Here is a 19330-nt window from a genome sequence, read left to right on the forward strand (position 1 = left end):
GACCTGAGGATACTGACCCTCGGGCCACTCAACAAGCAGCCTGGTCTGATATCCTTTCTGCGAGGTGCACTGCAGGCTGAAGCACAGAGCTTTCATCTGATTTTAGTTTCCTACTCTTAAACACTATTACACAACCAAAGGTCATCAGGAAGATACCTCTAACACAAACGTTAGAGACCAAAACAGAGGAAAATGCAAATTGGAAGAAATGGATTATTCGTGGAGAAGAAAACTCAAGAAACAGAAACCATTATCATTAATATCCTCAGACAGGTAAGGAAAGATACAATGTCCACAAGACACAAACAGTATAGTATTTCAAAACAAACTGAGAGAACCAACAGAGTTGGCAGGGAGCCTGGAGAAGGACTGAAGAGTTCTGCTTCCTATTGTCGTTGTCCAGTCATTCAATTGTGTCCACCATTTTGCGACCCCTTGGACTACAGCATGCCAGGCTTCCCTGTCCTTCACCATCTCCCAGAGCTTGCTCTAATTCATGTCCATTGAATCAGTGATGCCATGCAACCATCTCATCCCCTGTCGTCCCCTTCTCCTCCTGCCCTCAATCTTTCCCAGCATCAGGGGCTTTTCCAATGAGTCGGTTCTTCACATCCAAGTGGTGTGAGCCAAAGTAGTGGAGCTTCAGCTTCAGCATCAGTCCTCCCAATGAATATTCAAGGTTGGTTTTCTTTAGGATTGACTGGTTTGATCTCCTTGCTGTCTAAGAGACTCTCAAGAGTCATCTCCAGCACCACCGTTCAAAAGCTCAATTCTTCTGCTTCCTATAATGGTGGGCTAATTGATATTGGGTTAACCCTCCAGCCAAAAACAGTGATAAATTCTATATAAAATATAAAAGCAAGTGTTTGAAGATAGTGGAGAGCAACCAAAATCAAGCATAAACTGGAAGAGAGATGACTTGAAAAAAGGCGAGACTAGGTGAGATTCACTGTTAACAGTACCCCTGTGAGCAGTTCCATGCCGTACAAGAGGGATATGGTTCCAGCAGAAAGCTGCAGTCTGACTGAGCTAAGGAATCAGGAACAGATCAGAGTTCAAGGCTGCCAATACAGCTGGAAATTGAGGGAAGAGATCCTAAAAGGAAGGACACAGGTAAGGGGGAGTCCCCAGATCAACATACACACTCCTCTCAAATCACTGGCCAATTTCAGAACTGCTCACACACAAAATGAGACTCCAAGGAGCCCACCGGAAAGGTTAAAAGAGGCTAAGCAACAACCTCAGCAGCTGTCCAGTGCTGGGAAGACAGAGTTCAGAATTCAAATTCTACCAAGTTAGAAGGACAGGGCAAACAACTTGGTCTTTCCACTGAAATCTCATGGAACTAGGAGCATAACTGAAATAGACAAGCCCTAATAAAGCCAAGTGGTGCTAGTGGTAAAGAGCCCTCCTACCAATGCAGGAGGCTTAAGAGGTGACCACCAAATTTAATTGCTTGCTTGAATACTCTACAGAAAAACAAAACCAAAAAACTCCATTGAGGAAAATAACAGAATCCTGAGTCTCCACAACTTATCATCCACACTGACCAGTACTCATTAAAAACTGTTAGACCTGGGAAACAGGAAAATGCAACCCATAATCAAAAGAAAAAAACAGTCAGTAGAAGATGATTAATGGATGATTCAGTTGTTAGAATTAGCAGATATGGACTTAAAATATTTACTATGTCTTAAAAATACATTGGAAAAGATGGACGTGTGGGGGACAATATGGTATATTTTAGGAGAAATATCAAAGACCTAAATGGGAATTCTAAAACTGAAAAATACAAAATATGAAATGAATAATTCATTGGATGGATTAACAGAAGATTCAATACTGCTGAAAAAATAATCAGTGAACTTGTAGATCTCCAAACACTATTCAAACTGACAAATAAAGAGTAAATACTGCCTGACTCCATTTAATAAAATTCTAGAAAATGTAACCTAATCTGTGGTGCTAAAAAGCAGATCAGCAGCTGCCTGGGATGACGTGGGGGTGCTAGGGAAGACAAGAGGGCCAATTATAAAGGAGTAAGAAAATTTTTGAGGGTGACAGGCAAGTTTATTATCTTGATTATGGTGATGGCTCCTGGTATGTGTGTGTGTGTATGTTAAACTTATTAAGTTGAATATTTTAAATATGTATAATTTACTGAATGTCAATCATGCCTCAGTAAAGCTGTTTTTAAATTAAATGATAATGGAAAATAGCTTTATAAGGTATCTAAAATATGTGCTAGAACAACCTGCGCTGACTTTAGAGATGTGTTAAGAATCATTATATTTGGAGTTTACTAAAACTAGAAACATTTTCCAGTTTTAGTTTTTCAATTCATTTAAAAAACTAAAAACAAAGGAGAAAGAAAACTGGTACATTCATTTTAATACCAGACAAAATAGAGGAATATTAACAGAAGTAAAAAGGATCATTTCCTAGTGATAAAAAGGTCAAAAAGACATTAAAAAGTCCAACGACATATATATCCAATAACAATTTCAAAATTACATGAAGTAAAAATTGGCAACTTTTAGGGAGAAATTAGACAAGCCTGGTTGGAATATAAAGTAGGGTAGAGTAGTACTCTGCAGAAAGTAGAGTGAAAAGACACAGGGGAAGAAAACTGGAGGAAAACAAGAAGAAAATCAGAAAGCGATGTAGGAGGTCCAGTATCCAGTATCTTGATCCTTTTTCCTGCTGTCTGGTCCCAGATACCTTAAATGTAACCGCCCTGTTTCCCCAGGACTCACTTATGGCCTTGCTCAACAACTGCCCCCAAAGAGCTCTTGTAGGCACTCAGTGAAGCTGCAACCAGACCATCGTGGGAAGGGTCTTTGCACACATCTTAGGGAGCTCATCTAACAAAGCTGCCTCCAAGCTTGTTCCTCAGTTTTACAGCAGTGACTTTTCATATTCATGTATATGTAAATAGTTGCAGATAAAAATAAATATTTGGTTGAGGGAGGAAAATGCTATATGTTATAACTTAGATGTTTTCTGAGCTTAGAGAGTGCTCAGTCACCTGGAAGGGAAAACAAGAAACACTGAATGAAAATAATGAGCAAGGCTGGGAAGCTTAACAAGAACCCAGTGGGAGTTTCCCAATCAAGGAGGCTGAGAGTAATCCTCTGGAGTCATTGCCCTGGGGGCTCTGCAGAGTCAGAAGACCTCTCCTCACTTCTTCACCAGGATCTGAAGAGACTGGGCAGGGGGATGCCTACATCAGCTGGCTTCTGGAGTTGGGCTTCACTTTCCTGGGGCATCTAGATCTAATGCTGACATCCCGCTGGCTTTCACAAAACCAGCATCAAGGAGCCGTGGACTGCTCCTCAGGTGAATGAGTCCACTCTCTGCTGAGGAAGATTCGCTTCTCAGGGACGAAGCTCCCTCCCTCTGCTGACTTCCTCCCTCTCCTTCCCCAAGCATCTACCATTACCCCTCAAAATAGGGACTGTTTTTCAGTCGGAGGTTTACTTCCTTTCTCAGAGGTTCCCCCTCTACGTCACTGAGGATGGGAGCTCACAGGGATAGGCTGGTTACAAAGGTTTCCTTGCATGACCCCTGAAGGTAAACAGACTTACTGAGGGAGCCAGAGCTGGTTCTCACAGCCGTTGACCTCTGAGTAACTACCAAGGACTTGGGTCTCTCTTCTAAAATCTCCATATTGCTGGTGGTGGTTTAGTTGCTAAGTCGTGTCTGACTCTTGTGACCCCGTGGGCTGTAGCCTGCCAAGCTCCTCGGTCCATGAGATTCTCCAGGCAAGAATACTGCAGTGGGTTGCCATTTCCTTCTCCAGGGGATCTTACCAACCCAGGAAATCAAACCAGGGTCTCCTGCATTGCAGGCAGATTCTTTACTGACTGAGCTACAAGGGAAGCCCCCCATATTGCTGAAAGGGTCTTAAACCTAGACCACTTATAGGCTCACACACTAGCATTTTCCTCAGGGGCAGGATAGAAGAGTATTCTCTGGGAGAAACTGTGATATTTACTAGTAAACCCAGCAATGGACCCTGAGGTGGCCAGTTTGCCATCCTTCCAGAATACACCAAAACACCAAGGTACTGATTACTTACACTTGAGGTACTTGGGCTGGTCTTCCTTCAGAACCCCTACTCCTATGTGAGAGAACATCCGCTGCCCTCACATAATGCTTTAACCGTCCTGAAACTCTCCAGATACATTAATCTTCTATAACTGCTTCACGTTCAATAAACTGGGCCCATAATAATCCATTATAAAAACTGAAGAAAAAAAGAAACTCGAAGGTCCTTTAATATATTTAATCAGGTTTTAACATTATAGCTTGAGAACAGAAGACCAGAGGTGAGTCCAGGAGCACTCAACGTTCTTCCATAAAAAAAATATTTCAGAAGATTCGAAAAAAATCATAGTCTTTTGAAATGACATAAAAATGTTTGACAGAAGGCAGCCCGGGCCTAAGCATGCCTAGGAGTGCCATCAGTTGCTCCCGGCAGCCTATTTTTATCGGGATTTGTGAAGACAGCAGATGCATTTCCAGAGCTCTCTCACTGGTACAATGGCCTCACCTCCACCCATTTCCCAGGGTGGGAAGCAAACAGTTGGAACTCTTGAATCATTGATTTCAGAAGTAAGTCATCAAAAGGACAGTCTTCACTCACATACCAGATCACAGTATTATACTTAGAGGCATCCCCATCAGATACCCCCTTCATTGCATAAAGACATTGAGAAATGATATTACTCAACGCAGCAAACAAATAAGAAAGATAACAACCTGCGGTATACTCACAAACCTCAAGGGAAATAAGCCAGAAGAGAGCAGATTAAAAAGAAGTTTATTGTACAATTCATCATTTCCTTGGCTCACATGCCCTGACTCTGTCCCACTGAAAACTCACCTCTCTTCTGAGCCTGCTGCTTTGGTTTTACTGACACACTGAGTCCTGTTTCCGCAGTACCCCTGGGACAAAAGCCATGCCATCTCAGAAGAAGGTTAAGAGCACCTCCAGCTGACACTCCCTTGGTCTGCGTGATTATACAGCAGAAGCTGTTCTCAAAGCTCCGCATGCGATAAAGATGGAGACACAGTAGGAAGTCCCCGTGTGCCTGTGCAGTGCAATGGAAGCTCTGCTGATACACCAACACACAAACATCTGAGCCTAGGCAGGGAGGCGGTCCTGGGGCATCTCTTGAAATACCTGTACAGTCCTGGAGTCCTTTCTGACTCAGCCTTCACTCTGAGAAAGATTTCGCTGTCTCAGGATGATGCTGTTCTATCCCCTTTGCTCTATGGCCTCTAATCACAGGAACCCACAGGAAGCTAAATGAGCCCTCTTTATAAACTAAATTTTATCTTTAATGCTTTTCTAAATAACTTAAACAAGGGCAGTTTTTCTTTATAAATACTGGCCCTGTCTATGTGCAAATATACACTGGAACATATCCATTTACCTTTAAGCAAATCCAAGAGTCATCATTTTGAGAATCATACCTTTAGGTAAGAAATGAACGTAGTTATAAGGAAAGCATTGACATTATTCATATACCATTCACATATGACTATAAAAACTTTGATTGGTAACTTAAGTTTTCAAAATAAAACAATAACGGCTCTTCTTTAAAGGAGGAGATGAAATCTTCATGTTATGTGTGCGTGCTCAGTCGTGCCCAACTCTCTTGCCACCCCATGGTCTGTAACCAACCAGGCTCCCCTGTCCAGGAGATTTCCCAGGCAAGATGCTGGAGTGGGTAACTATTTCCTACTCCAGGGTAACACTTAATGAACACTCACTATGTGTCAGAGTCGATCCTGGAAATATAACTGAAACACATCTCACTTTTAGGTGATTGTGGGTTTTCTCTATTTCTTTTTTCTCCCCTCTCTCTGACACTAATATAGCTCCTACCCCTAAGTTCCAGAAAAAGGAGGAAGCAGCATACAGGCAGAGGAGCTGTGCAGAAGCAAGAGACAGAGCTGACGGCTTTGCTTATAGTTCACAATCTGAGCAAAGAAAAATGCCCTCTATGTTCCTCCCCGTGTTTACAAATACAAACCCAGCTTTGGTACACACACAAAAAAACAGAAACGTCTCCCAGGTACGTGCTGTACTCAACACACAGATCAGGGATCCTTATTCACCCAGCGGAAACAACCTTAGATTTGGGGTTTAAAATCTCATCTCTGCTGATTGCTAGCAGGGTGACTTTGGGCAAATCCCTTCACCTCTTTCAACCTGGGATTTTCTATTATTAAAATGAGGGTTAAAACATCTGCCTCATAAAGTGTTTGGAAGACCGAGTGGTATAAAGCAGGTGAAATTTTTTAATCATTATAACAACTCAGTTAAGGCAAATGAAATCTGTATTTTACAGAAGAGAAGAAAAAAAATGGTTATGGAAACCAAATGATTTACCCAAAGCCACACAGGAAATTATCAGAGATGCTAGCAATTTGTCCCATCTCACTCCAAACAGTCAGATGTTCTTTTTTCCACGGCAGAGACAAATCCCATTTCCCCTGCTGCCCTCCCTTTGGGGCTCCCAGACATGGAAAGTAAGGCCTCTTCTCTCCCCACTGGTCTTAGGGCCTTGTGTTCTCACAGCCCCTGGAGTTCCCCAAGTCAGCTGAATGTGGTAGGCATCTGGCTTGCTGGCAATAAGACTGTCATCTCTAAGTCAGAAAAGGGGGCAGGATTTGGAAAGCACTCTGATGGCATGTGGCCACCACTGGAACTACAGCCTGACAACAAAGACTAAAATAAAGGGACATTGATATGGATCTGGGTAGGTCTGCACTGACTCCAAAATATGAGGCTTTTTATGTGTGCAGGTTTTGTTTTCACCCTTAGAATCTAAGTTCCATTAGGACAGTCACAGAGGTCTGTGGGTGGCTGGGTACCATGGGTTAAGAAGATACAGAATGCTGACTCCCAGGCCCTAGTCACACCAGGACCTTTAAGGGGCCAAGGCCAGGTGAAAGACAGTGACTTTCAGAAGATAAGAAGAAGCTGCCCACTAGTGTTGGTTTTTTTTTTTTTTTTAAATGTCAGGTAAAAAACTGCCATGAGTTTGAGCAAGCTCTGGGAGTTGGTGATGGACAGGGAAGCCTGGTGTGCTGCAGTCCATGGGGTCGCAAAAAAGTTGGACATGACTGAGCAACTGAACTGAAAAAACTGTCTACCAGCAGAATTCAGAGACTCTTCCCACCATGAAGAACCTCCAACTGAAGGTGGAGGCTGAGCAAAGGGAGCAAGAAGCAGAAGGAAGAAGCAGACAGGAAGCCCCGAAGCTGAGAGGCCTGGCTGGATATTTCAGAACAATCAGGTTTTGCTCCTAGTTGGACTAGTTCTGTCCACCAGCATCCTGTCTGGTGTGCTCATCTGTCTGACATGCTGATAATTACATAGCAGTGCTAATTGATTTTATTATTGAATTACACAGGGTAAGACTCTTCCATGAATTTCTGACTATCAATTCCAGTGTATAATGGTATTAACTCTCCCATGAAAATTCACTATTAGCCTAAGATTTTTTTCTAGTACTTTCGAGTTCACCTTGGAAACTCAGGTTAGTCAGTGTCTTATATCCTAAGGAAGTAAGAAATAGACCCATTATCCCAAGGAAAACGTCCACTGGGAATACAAAAATGGGGACGTTTTCTAAAGTATGTATTTGTTACCCTCTTGCCTCTCAGCTACACATCCACCTACTTAAACTCGGCTTTGTGATGCGGGGTGGAGCTGGGACTCTGCAAATGCTTTTCTCCTGTGACATTCAGATCCCTGTTACACCAGTAGGGGGTGGGGGGTGTGCTAGAGGGCACCTGCAAGGCTGGGCAGGAGACTTGCTTCTTCTTGTTCCTGTCGGCAGCAGTGAGTTTCAGTCCCCAGTTTCACTTCACACTCCCAGAAGCAGCCTCATCGCGCTTGCTGAGAGATGCCAGCACCAGCAGAGCAGTGCTGTTTCCTCAAGGGTCTGGGTCCCAGCTCCTTGGGCTTCTAGCTGTGATGACCCCAACTTCTCCACTTTGTTCCCCCAGCTCTAGTGATGGTGGCTGTTTCCTCTCCCCACCCCACTGTCCAACAGTGTTCCCTGTTTACCTATTCTGTCCTTCAACATCTATCATATTGATTTCTCATATTAAATGAGCTGTTAAAATAACTTATGTCATCTCTACTTTGCTAATACAGCACATGTGAGAGCCACAACTTCATTTATAACAGTGGGTAAAAGAGCAGACTCTGAAATCAGTCACACCTAAATAGGAACCCCAGCCCATTTATGCAACTTTGGTAACTTTGGATAATTTAATTCACCTCTCCAGGTCTCATTTTTCTCAATCACTTTCATTTATTCAACTAACATTAACTGATTACCTGCTAAGTTCCAGGCACTATGCCAGGCAGCAGAGATACCATGGTATACAAAACAGTCAAGGCCCCTGACCTGGAACCTTCTGTCAACTGAATCAGATGAGATAATGCAGCTAAGGCACAGGTAATCAGCCTTCCTCTCTGTACCACGACAGGGAAACAGACACAAATGGGTCTTGAGAAAAGTGCAACGGCTACGTTTCCTCTGAAACTGAGACAAGTGTCTTTTCCTTAACAAGGCTGAAGGTCTCGAGCAACATAACCCCGGGGATTCACTGGGCGCGCTTGTCTGTGCCTCCTGCTCAGAGCAGAGAATCAGTGCCCTCACAACAGTATCCATTCAGAAGGAAACGGGACGAATGACCCTAAACAGGGAACACTACATGGCGGCACTTTCTAGAAATTCCAAAGAGACAAGGTCCTGTGATACAAGGGAAGAACAGAAGGAGCCAGAACGCAGGGGCAGGGCTGGGGCCCAGAATGACCATCACCACGGGGGGTGAGTGGAGAAAGACACTGAAGAGCCACCGTTCCAACATCAGCCACGCAAGACTCCTTTTACCATACAGAATACATAACTATAAATAAACAAGAACTTACTTTCTGCAGGAGGACTACATACCTAGACTGTCCAGGGAGATGATAAGATGGAAAAGAAAGATTCTTGATTCCATTTAAGGCTGAATCTAAAGGTCCCATGCTGCAGGCAAGGACAAGTTGGAACGGAATCCCGTCTCCACATTTCGACAAAATCCTTCCTTGGACCTCTGCTGACTAGACATCAGGCATATTGAGGCAAGGATGGCTGATGTTCTCATTAACAAGGAAGTATTTCTGGAAGACTATTGTGCAGCTAAATTCTTGAAAGCCATATCTGCAGCACATTGATACCCTATAAATGCAAACTAAACTCTTCACCCTCAATTTTTTATTCATCTTGACATCACTATGACCATCAAAAGTCACACAGAAGGAAAACAACCATGGGAAATTATTACTAGAAGGTCTCCTCCACATCCTTGCTCTAGGGCCTCATTATAAATAACTTACTGCCATTGACGGAATTTAGAGTCCCACAAGGCATGAAAAGCCTGGAGTTTTATTCATAAATAAATGCCAACATTTAAACAATCAAGACAGCTTCAAACTCTAGGCCTATTGAAATGAACAATATGTACTGCCCAGATGATTTATAATGCTTATGTTTATAGTCCGAATGGGAAGATAATTCAATTCCACCTGAAAAGTCATTATATGGCCAAGCCCAGGAGAAGTACTTTGGATAAGAGGTGATATTTCTCAGTTTTCCCATTTCAAACAAATTATTATTTCTGTATTTAGGACATCACCTAGGTAATTCTTTTCATGACTTATAGTACTCTTGAGCAATTAAGAAAATTTATAAGGTGAATGAAGTCAGGGACAAATGCCAAATTCAAAATGATCCACAGAACACCAAAGAACCCCTCAGAGAGCACTGCTGTCTCAGACACGAGGCAAAATAATCCCTTCTGCTCAAGAAAACAGAGGTGAGCAGTGAGTGTGCATCACAGTGAGAGCATTATTATCCAGCAGAGGCAACCTGCTAAATACAGACTTCATTTACAAATCAGCCTCCTAACAGGAAATGGGAGCAAAAAGGTCCCTTCTGAGAAGATGGAGAAATAGCAGTTGGCAAAATGTCTTCACTGTGGCACACAGCAGCTTTCCCTTATATCCCCCTTTCCACACAGTCCAACCAGAGGGAAGAAGAACCTGTCTGTTAAACATTCCTGCACATGGCAGCCGACACTCCAGAGCAGTCAAGGGCAGAGAGGCCCTGGCCTATGGGATCAGCCCCCAGAATTCCTGGGCTTACATACCATCCAGGCCATTGTGATGACTGTAGTTTCTTTTCCCCAAAATGCTCAGAGACGTGTGATTCGGGGTGGCTAGCATCCGCTTGGTGGTTGGGGTTTGCAGGCTTGGTGTAGATCGAATTACATTAGGTTTCTTCGAAGGATGGATCTCTGACAGGGGGAAGAAAGGTTTCTCAACTCAGAACATGGTATTAAAAATCTGTGTGCACTTACCACCAGCTAACGGGCACACATCTTATTTCTTAATGAGCTGAGAGCCAGTTCCTTACAGACCAGCCTGTTTTCCCAAGGACTTGCATAATGAATCAGCATCAAGTGCTGTTTCCATGGCTTTGTTTATCGAAAGGGAGCTGGTTCTGCCCCTGCTAGCTGAAGCTCTGCGCTTCATGTTGTGAGTACAAGAAGGGAAAAAAAAGCCACTTTAGAAGGTCATTTAAACACAAGGTTTACTAAGGGAATAAGGCATCTGACTCTTGAAGGAATTAGAAATTCAAAGTCTATCTGGAGAGGCAGCCTCACAGAAAACTACCTCTGCACTCCATCACACTAGGAACAAGGCGTGCAGCACAGCTGGTGTGTGGCAGCTTTCTGAGAAAACAGGATTCCTCCTCTGGCTCTGCAACCAGAATACCAGGGTCAGTCACACCCGGCCAAAAACAGTTTGATACAGATGAAATCTGACACCGAACTTCAAACACTAGTGTTAAGAAGTAACAGAAGGAAAGCTTTGACAGAGGGCATATCACAAAACTGTAAGGTGTGTGTGCTGCATGTGTGTTTACGTGAAGTATGCTGCTGTCAGTCACATAGCCCTGCACTACTTAATACTTTTTGGATCAAGTAGATGGACATAAATTGCAACACTGCAGAAACTGGATTTAAGGACCTCCGTCTACCACTAAAACCAGGCGACCTCTTGTCTAAAGCTGAACCTGCTCACTGACCCTGAGTTGCCACCAAGCATGCCAACCGTGCACAAGCCACCCCGTCTTCCCAGGCGAGGGCCAGGATATCAGGCTTATGTACTGAAATTCAGGAAGAGCTCCACCATCTCTACCTGTATGCCTTCCTCACTAGTGGAGGATTTTTGAGGGAAAGGCCATATTCCAAGGCCATATTCATCTTAGTGTTCCCTAAATAACTTAGTGAAGTGTCTTGTACATAGCAAATACTCAGAACTGTGTTCTGTAGGGAAGTGGTTCAGTTAATAAGGACAGCCCCGCTGTGGGTTTGTCTGGTAGAGACAGAGACCAGTTTGCCCATAGGAAGAAGATATAATTACCTATGGAAATGCTAATATGCAATGTCATATTCTATTTCTTATGATCATCTTATGATCAGATACTTTCCTTTGCAAGGCAGGAGAGGCTTCTAGGATTAGGCCCTGCAAGGGAACATAGTTGGAAAACTTCATGGACTAGATCACCACGAGTTAGGTCGTACCTGTGATAACCATGTGATATTTTAGGGGGATATCAAAGCAAATCTTTAGGCCCTGAAGGAAAAAACAGGAAATAAGGTGGCAAAGTAACATCAAAGAGGAAGCTGTGCACCCTGACTCTTAGGATGATCTGATAAGGACCAGATAATATACTAAGTTTAAGGCTACACTTTGATTTTTAAAAGACTGGACCTCTTAAGTCTGGACATTTCATAAGTATAAATCTTTCTGACAAAATAATAAGGTTCAATGCAACTCTGAGCACATACCTAATTTTTACTGAGAAGATGAAAAAGCAAGAATATTAGAAGCATAAAAACATGCCATTATAGCTCCTAGGTATAATAGGAACCATTTTAGAAACCATTATTTCACAAATTATTTATCTTAAAACTCTGCCCAAAAAAAGTTATTTCTTGGTAATGTTACATTATTCTTAATTATTATATTTCAAGATATAAATGGAACTACCATATTTGGGGATTTTCAAGTTAAATAACAGGATAAAAACCAGAAAGCAATACTAATGCTCCCCTTTCAAGTAACTGTAATTGGCACATCAAAACTATAAATATTGTTTAAATGTGGTTTAAACACCAGTTTTATCTCTTTTTATTAAAAAAAAAAAGTACATGAATCTTTCTCAATTTAAGGGAAGGGGTGAGGTGGGTTTGAAAATAGTGGAAGATTTATATCAAAATATTAAAAATATTCATCTTTGGGATTTCCCTGGTGGTCCAGTGGCTAAGATTTCACCTTCCAACACAGGGGGTGCAGGTTCAATCCCTGGTTGGGGAGCTAAGATGTCACATGCCTTGGAGACAAAAAACCAAAACATAAAACAATATATTGTAACAAATTCAATAAAGACTTTAAAAATGGTCCCCATCAAAAAGTCTTAAAAAAAAATTCACCCTTAAGAATTCCCTGACATTCCAGTAGTTAGGACTCAGCACTTCCATTGTCTTGAGCCTGGATTCAATCCCTGGTCAGTAAAAAAAGACCCTGCAAGCCATGTGATGCAGCCAAAAAAAAAAAAATTCACCCTTAATTTTATGATAACTTGGGATGGTGGCAGACGGTAATTAGAATTATCATGGTGATCATCCTATAATGTGTATAAATGCCAAATCATTCATGTGGTACACCTGAAACTAATAGAACATTGTAAGTCAATTATATTTCAATTAAAAAAAAAGAATATTCCTCCTGTAATAATTTAGTGATTCTCATTTTCCTCTTCTTGCTTAATCTGTATTTATATACATAAATACACATTACATTTTTATTCAATTATATTTTTAGGAAAAGTAAACCTATCTCTAACTCTGTATTATGTTCTGTGTTCTGGTAATCAAACATTTCTCACATAAAATAAATGGACTATTCATATGAAGGTATCCAATTTCAGCTACTCGAAAGGCTCACATTTAATATAGGTATGTTAACTTTGAGTAGCCAGTGATAAGATACAGATACTGTTCTCCAAGCTCTTCTTCTATAAAAAAATACCCACCTAAGTACCCAATGATACATGCCAAAGGCTTCCTAGTGCTTTTGCTTTTCAGTGGACTTCCAGATAGATCCGCATGTCTGTCTGCATCTGAGGAGAAAGAAACACGGAGACAACCAGTGAGGCTGATTTCTCTGCCTATGCCACACATACCACAGAAATAAAAGGTGCAAGTGGAAAACAGTACAAAAATAATCCACCAGTTTCCTTCATAATTTTCTTTGGGGTTTAAGAATAAACTGGTTCCAGTTCTGGCTCCAAATTACTGAATGGGGTTTTACCTTTGGAACACTCGCTTTAAAGTCCCTTATGAAACTGCTAACACATCTTCCATGCACATGCTTTCTTTCCGTGTTCATACATCTGTAAATAGTGGAAATATGCTTCCTGTCTAGCCATGCCATTTCTACATTATAGCAGAAAAGCCTCCATAAAATATGAGGTGTTATCAGTCCTAATGTAAGATAGATCTGGCACGGAAGACAGAAATGATGGCTGACAAAGGCAGCAGACCAGCCTTGGTGACCAGCCCTGACCTCGATGGAATGAATCTCTATGGAGGAGACTTCATCTATCTTGATTAACTTTCAGTTCCATTAGATGAGCCTCCCCCAAATAAAAATGGGCCACTTGATTTTATCACTAGTTTTCTGTCCTTCATATCCTATTATGATGTCATTAGCACTGAGACTGACAAGGTTTCCTGTATGCAGACAGGCATTTCATCCAATAGTAAAATACTGTAATGGATATTTGTTCATAAAGTTCACATCACAGTCATTTCAGAGAAAAATAAAGCACACAACACAAACACTCTCTGTTTTAATTAGCTGTCATTAGGATGAAGAATAGATGTGAAAGATGGCTGCATCTCATACAAGAGTTAAGTTAGAGTTTGAAGTGACCAAAAAACGTGTATTAAAACGGTTTTTAAATTTGCAGCTATTGTCATAAAGCTTAACAGAGTAGCTTTAGCAGATATGATTCTGCCATGTTTATGCCTTTTGTCAAAAATGTCCCTATAGATTTTCTGTGATTGAGACCACATTTCTAGCCCTATACACAGGAAGTTTTCTTTGACATCCACAGGGATTCTCTGCACAATTAGTGTTAAAATGTATAATTTAATCTGGAACTTCAAATAAATTAGAATTAAAAATTAACCTTTTCATAAGCTCTAACCCTCTCATCAAGGAAATTCTTCTCCAATAACTACTAAACAGAAAAAGGTGGGAAAGTAGCATTTTAAAATTTTGAAATAGACAAAGCACATAACGCAGAGCCTGGAATCTGAATATGCATCCCAAGCACTGGCTAATTACTATGCAACCACTGACAACTATAAATGGTCCAATTTCTTCTCCTCCTACTCAGTTGATTTCCTTTGAGAAAAAATAAAATAAAATTACTAAGTTATGAAGCTTTTCACCTGTTGTTGAATAATAGTGAAGTTACAGGCAGAAATATAATAAGCATATTTTGGAGGAGTAATCTAAACAAACATTAACATGCAGCCCAAACCCTGCAAGGATTGAACACCTGTCACATCACTATGAATTAATAGTAATAATTCTTTCCTAGTATTACTAGTTCATCAAAAATTCAAGTTCTACTTAGGAAGAGGACAGGAGGAAAATATTCTATTAATAAAATAAAGTTTCAATGAATCATCTTAGTATTTCCTCAGTGTTTTGGACAAAAACCATTACTGTATTGTTAGTAGTAAGATTAACTTCACTCTTTACTCCAGTTTCTAAGGCCCAGAGGAAAACTGCCAAAGTGGCTCCAAGCAATAAACTCCCACATGACTGTCACCTTGATAATAATAAAAAAAACCTATCACGAGTCACCAACACAATACCCAAAGACCATTTCACTTTATATTAATCTGCTTTTAATTTCTCACTAAATTAGTAGGATTAATTATGCAGTGTTCTAAGTGGCAATTTACATAGCACTTGAGTGGGAGATCAAAGCTCTTTAGAAGGATCCACCTTTCATCAATCATCATTATAAAGGAAGCAGTTGGTGGCAAGAAAATCAGTCTCAACCATGAATAAATCAAGATGAAAGGTGGGTGCTAAGACTATTTAACATAGACACTGCAACCATTAAACGATTACACTGAAAACCAACAGAAAAGAGAAAAAGCTTCTGTCTGGAGGGAGTGATCATAAACATAGACGATCAGGGCCACACTTGAGCTGGTTATAAAACATTGTGATTTGTACTCAAGACCAGGCCAGTGGAGCCTTGTTCTCAAGTTACTCACCTAACTCTATCTAAAGAGGAGTTATTAGTATGTATTAAAAGCACACAGAGAAAGAATGCAAACAGAGAAATGCCCAAAGAAACCAGAAAGAATCAAAATCCAGCCAGAGCGAGAACACCCTCATCTCACTCGAAACAGTTGACCAAGTATGAGGCGTGTTTTCATGGCTTCTGGAAGGCCGAGCTCTACTTCCTTGAGCTAAATGTGGAGAAAAGTTACCCATTTCTGGGCAACGCATGGCTATCTTTCTAAGATGTTGTGGAAATATTACAGGGGAAAATAGAAAGCTTGCAAAAAGTACCTACTGAATTAAAATTCACAAAACTGTCTCACATGAAGGTGGAAGTCGCTCACACTGAGCGACCGCATGGATTCCACAGCCCATGGGATTCTCCAGGCCAGAATACTGGAGCGGGCAGCCTTTCTCTTCTCCAGGGGATCTTCCCAACCCAGGGACTGAACCCAGGTCTCCCGCATGGGCCTTCAAAATTGCTATCATAGTAAGACCATTCATAGCATTTTCTTATAAGAAAGTTTTCTTATAAAGGCATTTCAAACAAGACACAAAACAGATGTGCTATTAAAAAAAAAAAAAGATTCAACTACTTGAAAAGATACAAAACAAAACCTACTTGGCCAACACAGCATCAACAAAATCAAGGACAAAACGGAGGAAATATTTGGTTGGCCAAAAAGTTTATTTGGGTTGTGCCATACTCTCTTATGGGGAAACCTGAACAAAGTTTTTAGCCAACCCAATATTTGAATTGCAGATCAAGAGCTAACTACCTTAAAATACAGTAAGTTCCCACAAGCTGGTATGATTTTTAACAGAAAACAGGCCAGGGCAGAAACAGCTGACCGAAAAAGGAAATACAAATGTTTTTCAAACATATGCAAAGTGTTTTACCTTATTCAAAATGAGAAATGCAAGCTGATATAACTTACATGTCACTTACCAACTAGTTAAGGGTTTCAGAGATCAATAACACTGCTGGAAAGGCTCTAGAGAAACAGGCACTCTGCAGACACGGTGGTGGGAGAGTGAATCATAGTCTTTCTATGGGCAACTGGGCAGTGACTATCAAAATTCAAAGTGAACGTTGCCTGACCCAGATGTTTTACTGTTAGGGATCATATGGGATTGCAAAGAGCTGGGCATGACTGAGCACCTGCGCACGCATGCACACACACCTGTAACGTACATACACCAGTCTTAAAAGGTATCTATATAAGAATATTTGTTGCAACATTACTTATAACAGTGACTTGGAACAACCTAAAGTGTTTTAAAATAGGGGAACTGGCTCAAGTTCAAAATATAGACTATTATGCAGCTGATTAAAAGAAGAGGTAGCTCTCAATGAATTCGTATGAAATGGCCTCCAAGATCCATCAAGTAAAAAAGGCAAGGTACAGGGTAATGTAGACACTAACAAAAACAAAGAAGACACCTAGTTTTGTTAGAGATACACATGTCATCTCTGGACACTTTAGACACTGATGACAACGGTTAGCTCTAAAAAAGGTATGAATGGGAATGGTGTTGATTTGGCCCAAGACTTGTAGCCATTTTTGTTCCCTTAGAAAAATTTAAAAACATCCATTCAAAGATAAGTTTTTACTAAAATAACAGACTATCAAAATAAATAAGCCAGAACTGTTCTCTCCTAAAGTTAGAACTTAAAATTTCAAAAACTTTATATAATCATTAATAGTAACTTTTGCTGAGGAACCTCTAGAAAACTCAAAATATGTATAAACAAGTTTCTTCTGAATATGGGCCCCTGGGATACTTCTGAAGTTGAATTAGCATGTTCAGAGAAAAAGGGCTCCAGGTTCCCCTTTGAAGACATTCATTCTGGGGAATGGTGCTATCATTAAAGTCCAGTGTGTTATCAACTCAAAAACTACTTAATTATTCATGTAAGCTACAGAGGGGGCACCTAAGTCATTTGGATCCACTTCTCTAGGAACTTCTGCTTCATCTATTGAATGCTGCTAACATATTGCTCATATTTAACCCCAGTCTCTGAATATCCTAAGCCTCAGATAGAAACCATGTGCTCACCAGGTGTTGGGTGATTTTACAGATTTTTAACAAGTTATCCAGTAAACTCAGTGGTGATGTCTGATAACAGTAACAAAGGAGGAACACCATCATCATTACGTCATGGCACTTTTTTAATGAGGGGAGGGGTGTCAAGAGGGAGAAGAGACAGGCTATCTGAAAGCTGGTGCTGTGTTACAGCCATGCAGTCGGTCTGCGAGTCTCGTCCAGGACATCACACTTTTCTTTCTGAAGTGGTTTGGTTTTTGGTCCTGCAATCCATTTGTATTATTGTACTTGTACTATTTACACGGTAGAACTGGTTTAGGCTCTGTACTTATATTAGTAATTTTCAGCACGGACTTACATAATCACATATAAAGGTATATTATTAAAATAAATAGGTATTTGGGGGTTTGGAATTATAAATCATTTTATATCTATATCTATAAAACACATGTTGGTTATACCATATGTTTACTTCAGGTTAAAAAAATTTTTAAATAGGAAATATATTCCCACGACTCAAAATTGAATACATTTAGAAAGATGAACAGTAGCAAGTTTCCTTCCCACCCCTTTCCCTCAGCCTCCCAGTTTCTCTTTCCGAGGACATTACTCTTACATTTTCCTTGAGATACTTTATGGACATGCAAACAAAGATTTCGCCTACTCACTCTACTGTAGTCTTTGACACCTGTTTCTTAAGGAAAATAAAAGTCAGAGAGTGCTGCTGTTAACAACAAAAATTCCTCTACACAAGAATTAACTTGTGAAAACTCAAAGGTATGACTATGCTCTCTCTCATGTAATTGAGAATGTATCTATTCAGTTCCCTACTTCTTCACTCTTACGCCATCTGTCATCCCATAAACTCTGGCTATGATATTGCTGTAGTGGTGCTACCAAGGCTAGAAGCCACAGGCATCAACTTCTGCAGTTCTTACAAGAGGAAGAATCTCAAGTTCACAGGGAAAACTATTCTCCTTTTCCAACATTATGAAGAATTATACTAAACATATAAATTGGAGCTCTTGATCCATCGATACCTTTAGAATTATAAACTTTCACCTGATCTGAAAGTGCATTCATACTGTATCATAGTGACTTAACTTTTATGGGGAGGGACAGGGTCACCACTACCTTTGAGAAACCAAGGAAAGTTTATATAAAAAAATAATAATGATATAGCTTTACCCTCCCATTGGACCACAAACATGGTTGTATACAGACATCAGGTTATTAACACCTAATCTTACTAACAAGCCAAGATCAAAGAAATCTGCTAAACAGGTTGTAACAAGGTACACATATGAGAAGATGATGCAAGAAGCAATTAGATGCTAGGAAGAATTCATTAGCTGCTTGCTGGTTGCGGGGACCAGGACTGAGTACACGGCTGGTGAAACTTTTACATTTTAAGTTGTATGGTAAAATTATTCTGAGAATCTGATTCTATAAACTTGCTCATTGAAGCTAACTACAAAATAAAATATGCCCCTTGAATTTCATCACAAAAAACGCCTCTTTTCTTTTATTATGAATATCATCGTTATGATAGCTGTGTTTGTAGAAATATAATACAGGTAATTTAATCTTGACCCTTTTTAGTGGCACAGCCTTTCAACTGCAACAAATCAAAACGAGGTGACAGAAGAAAACATACTTCACTGAAGAATCATCAAAACAAAGACAATTTGCAAATTAACTGAGAAATTAACAGAAGCTTAATGAGAAAAAGCTTTCTCAGAAGTCAATTAAGTTAGTGATGGTTTCTTTTCCATTCATAGAAACAAAGATGATCTTGGAGCCTGGCCAATTTTAATGGGAGAA

The 19330-nt window shown here is 40.5% G+C and overlaps 1 protein-coding gene across 8 annotated transcripts in view; it reads right to left on the reverse strand.

The window, feature by feature from the left end:
• MTA3 (metastasis associated 1 family member 3) overlaps positions 1-19330 on the reverse strand; it is a 217826-nt gene that overhangs the window by 7019 nt on the left and 191477 nt on the right. For all 8 annotated transcript variants that reach the window (XR_011255718.1, XR_011255716.1, XR_011255715.1 and 5 more), the window contains exons 15-16: positions 13179-13265; positions 10225-10371 (exon numbers count right to left, since the gene is read on the reverse strand). Coding sequence is in view for 4 of the 8 variants with exons in the window: in XM_069583458.1 (XP_069439559.1) it covers positions 10225-10371; positions 13179-13265 (234 nt within the window). In the remaining 4 variants the exon portion in view is untranslated. The remainder of the gene's footprint in view (positions 1-10224; positions 10372-13178; positions 13266-19330) is intronic.

The sequence above is a fragment of the Ovis canadensis genome, chromosome 3 (genome assembly GCF_042477335.2).
Source record: "Ovis canadensis isolate MfBH-ARS-UI-01 breed Bighorn chromosome 3, ARS-UI_OviCan_v2, whole genome shotgun sequence".
NCBI classification, from domain to species: Eukaryota; Metazoa; Chordata; class Mammalia; order Artiodactyla; family Bovidae; genus Ovis; species Ovis canadensis.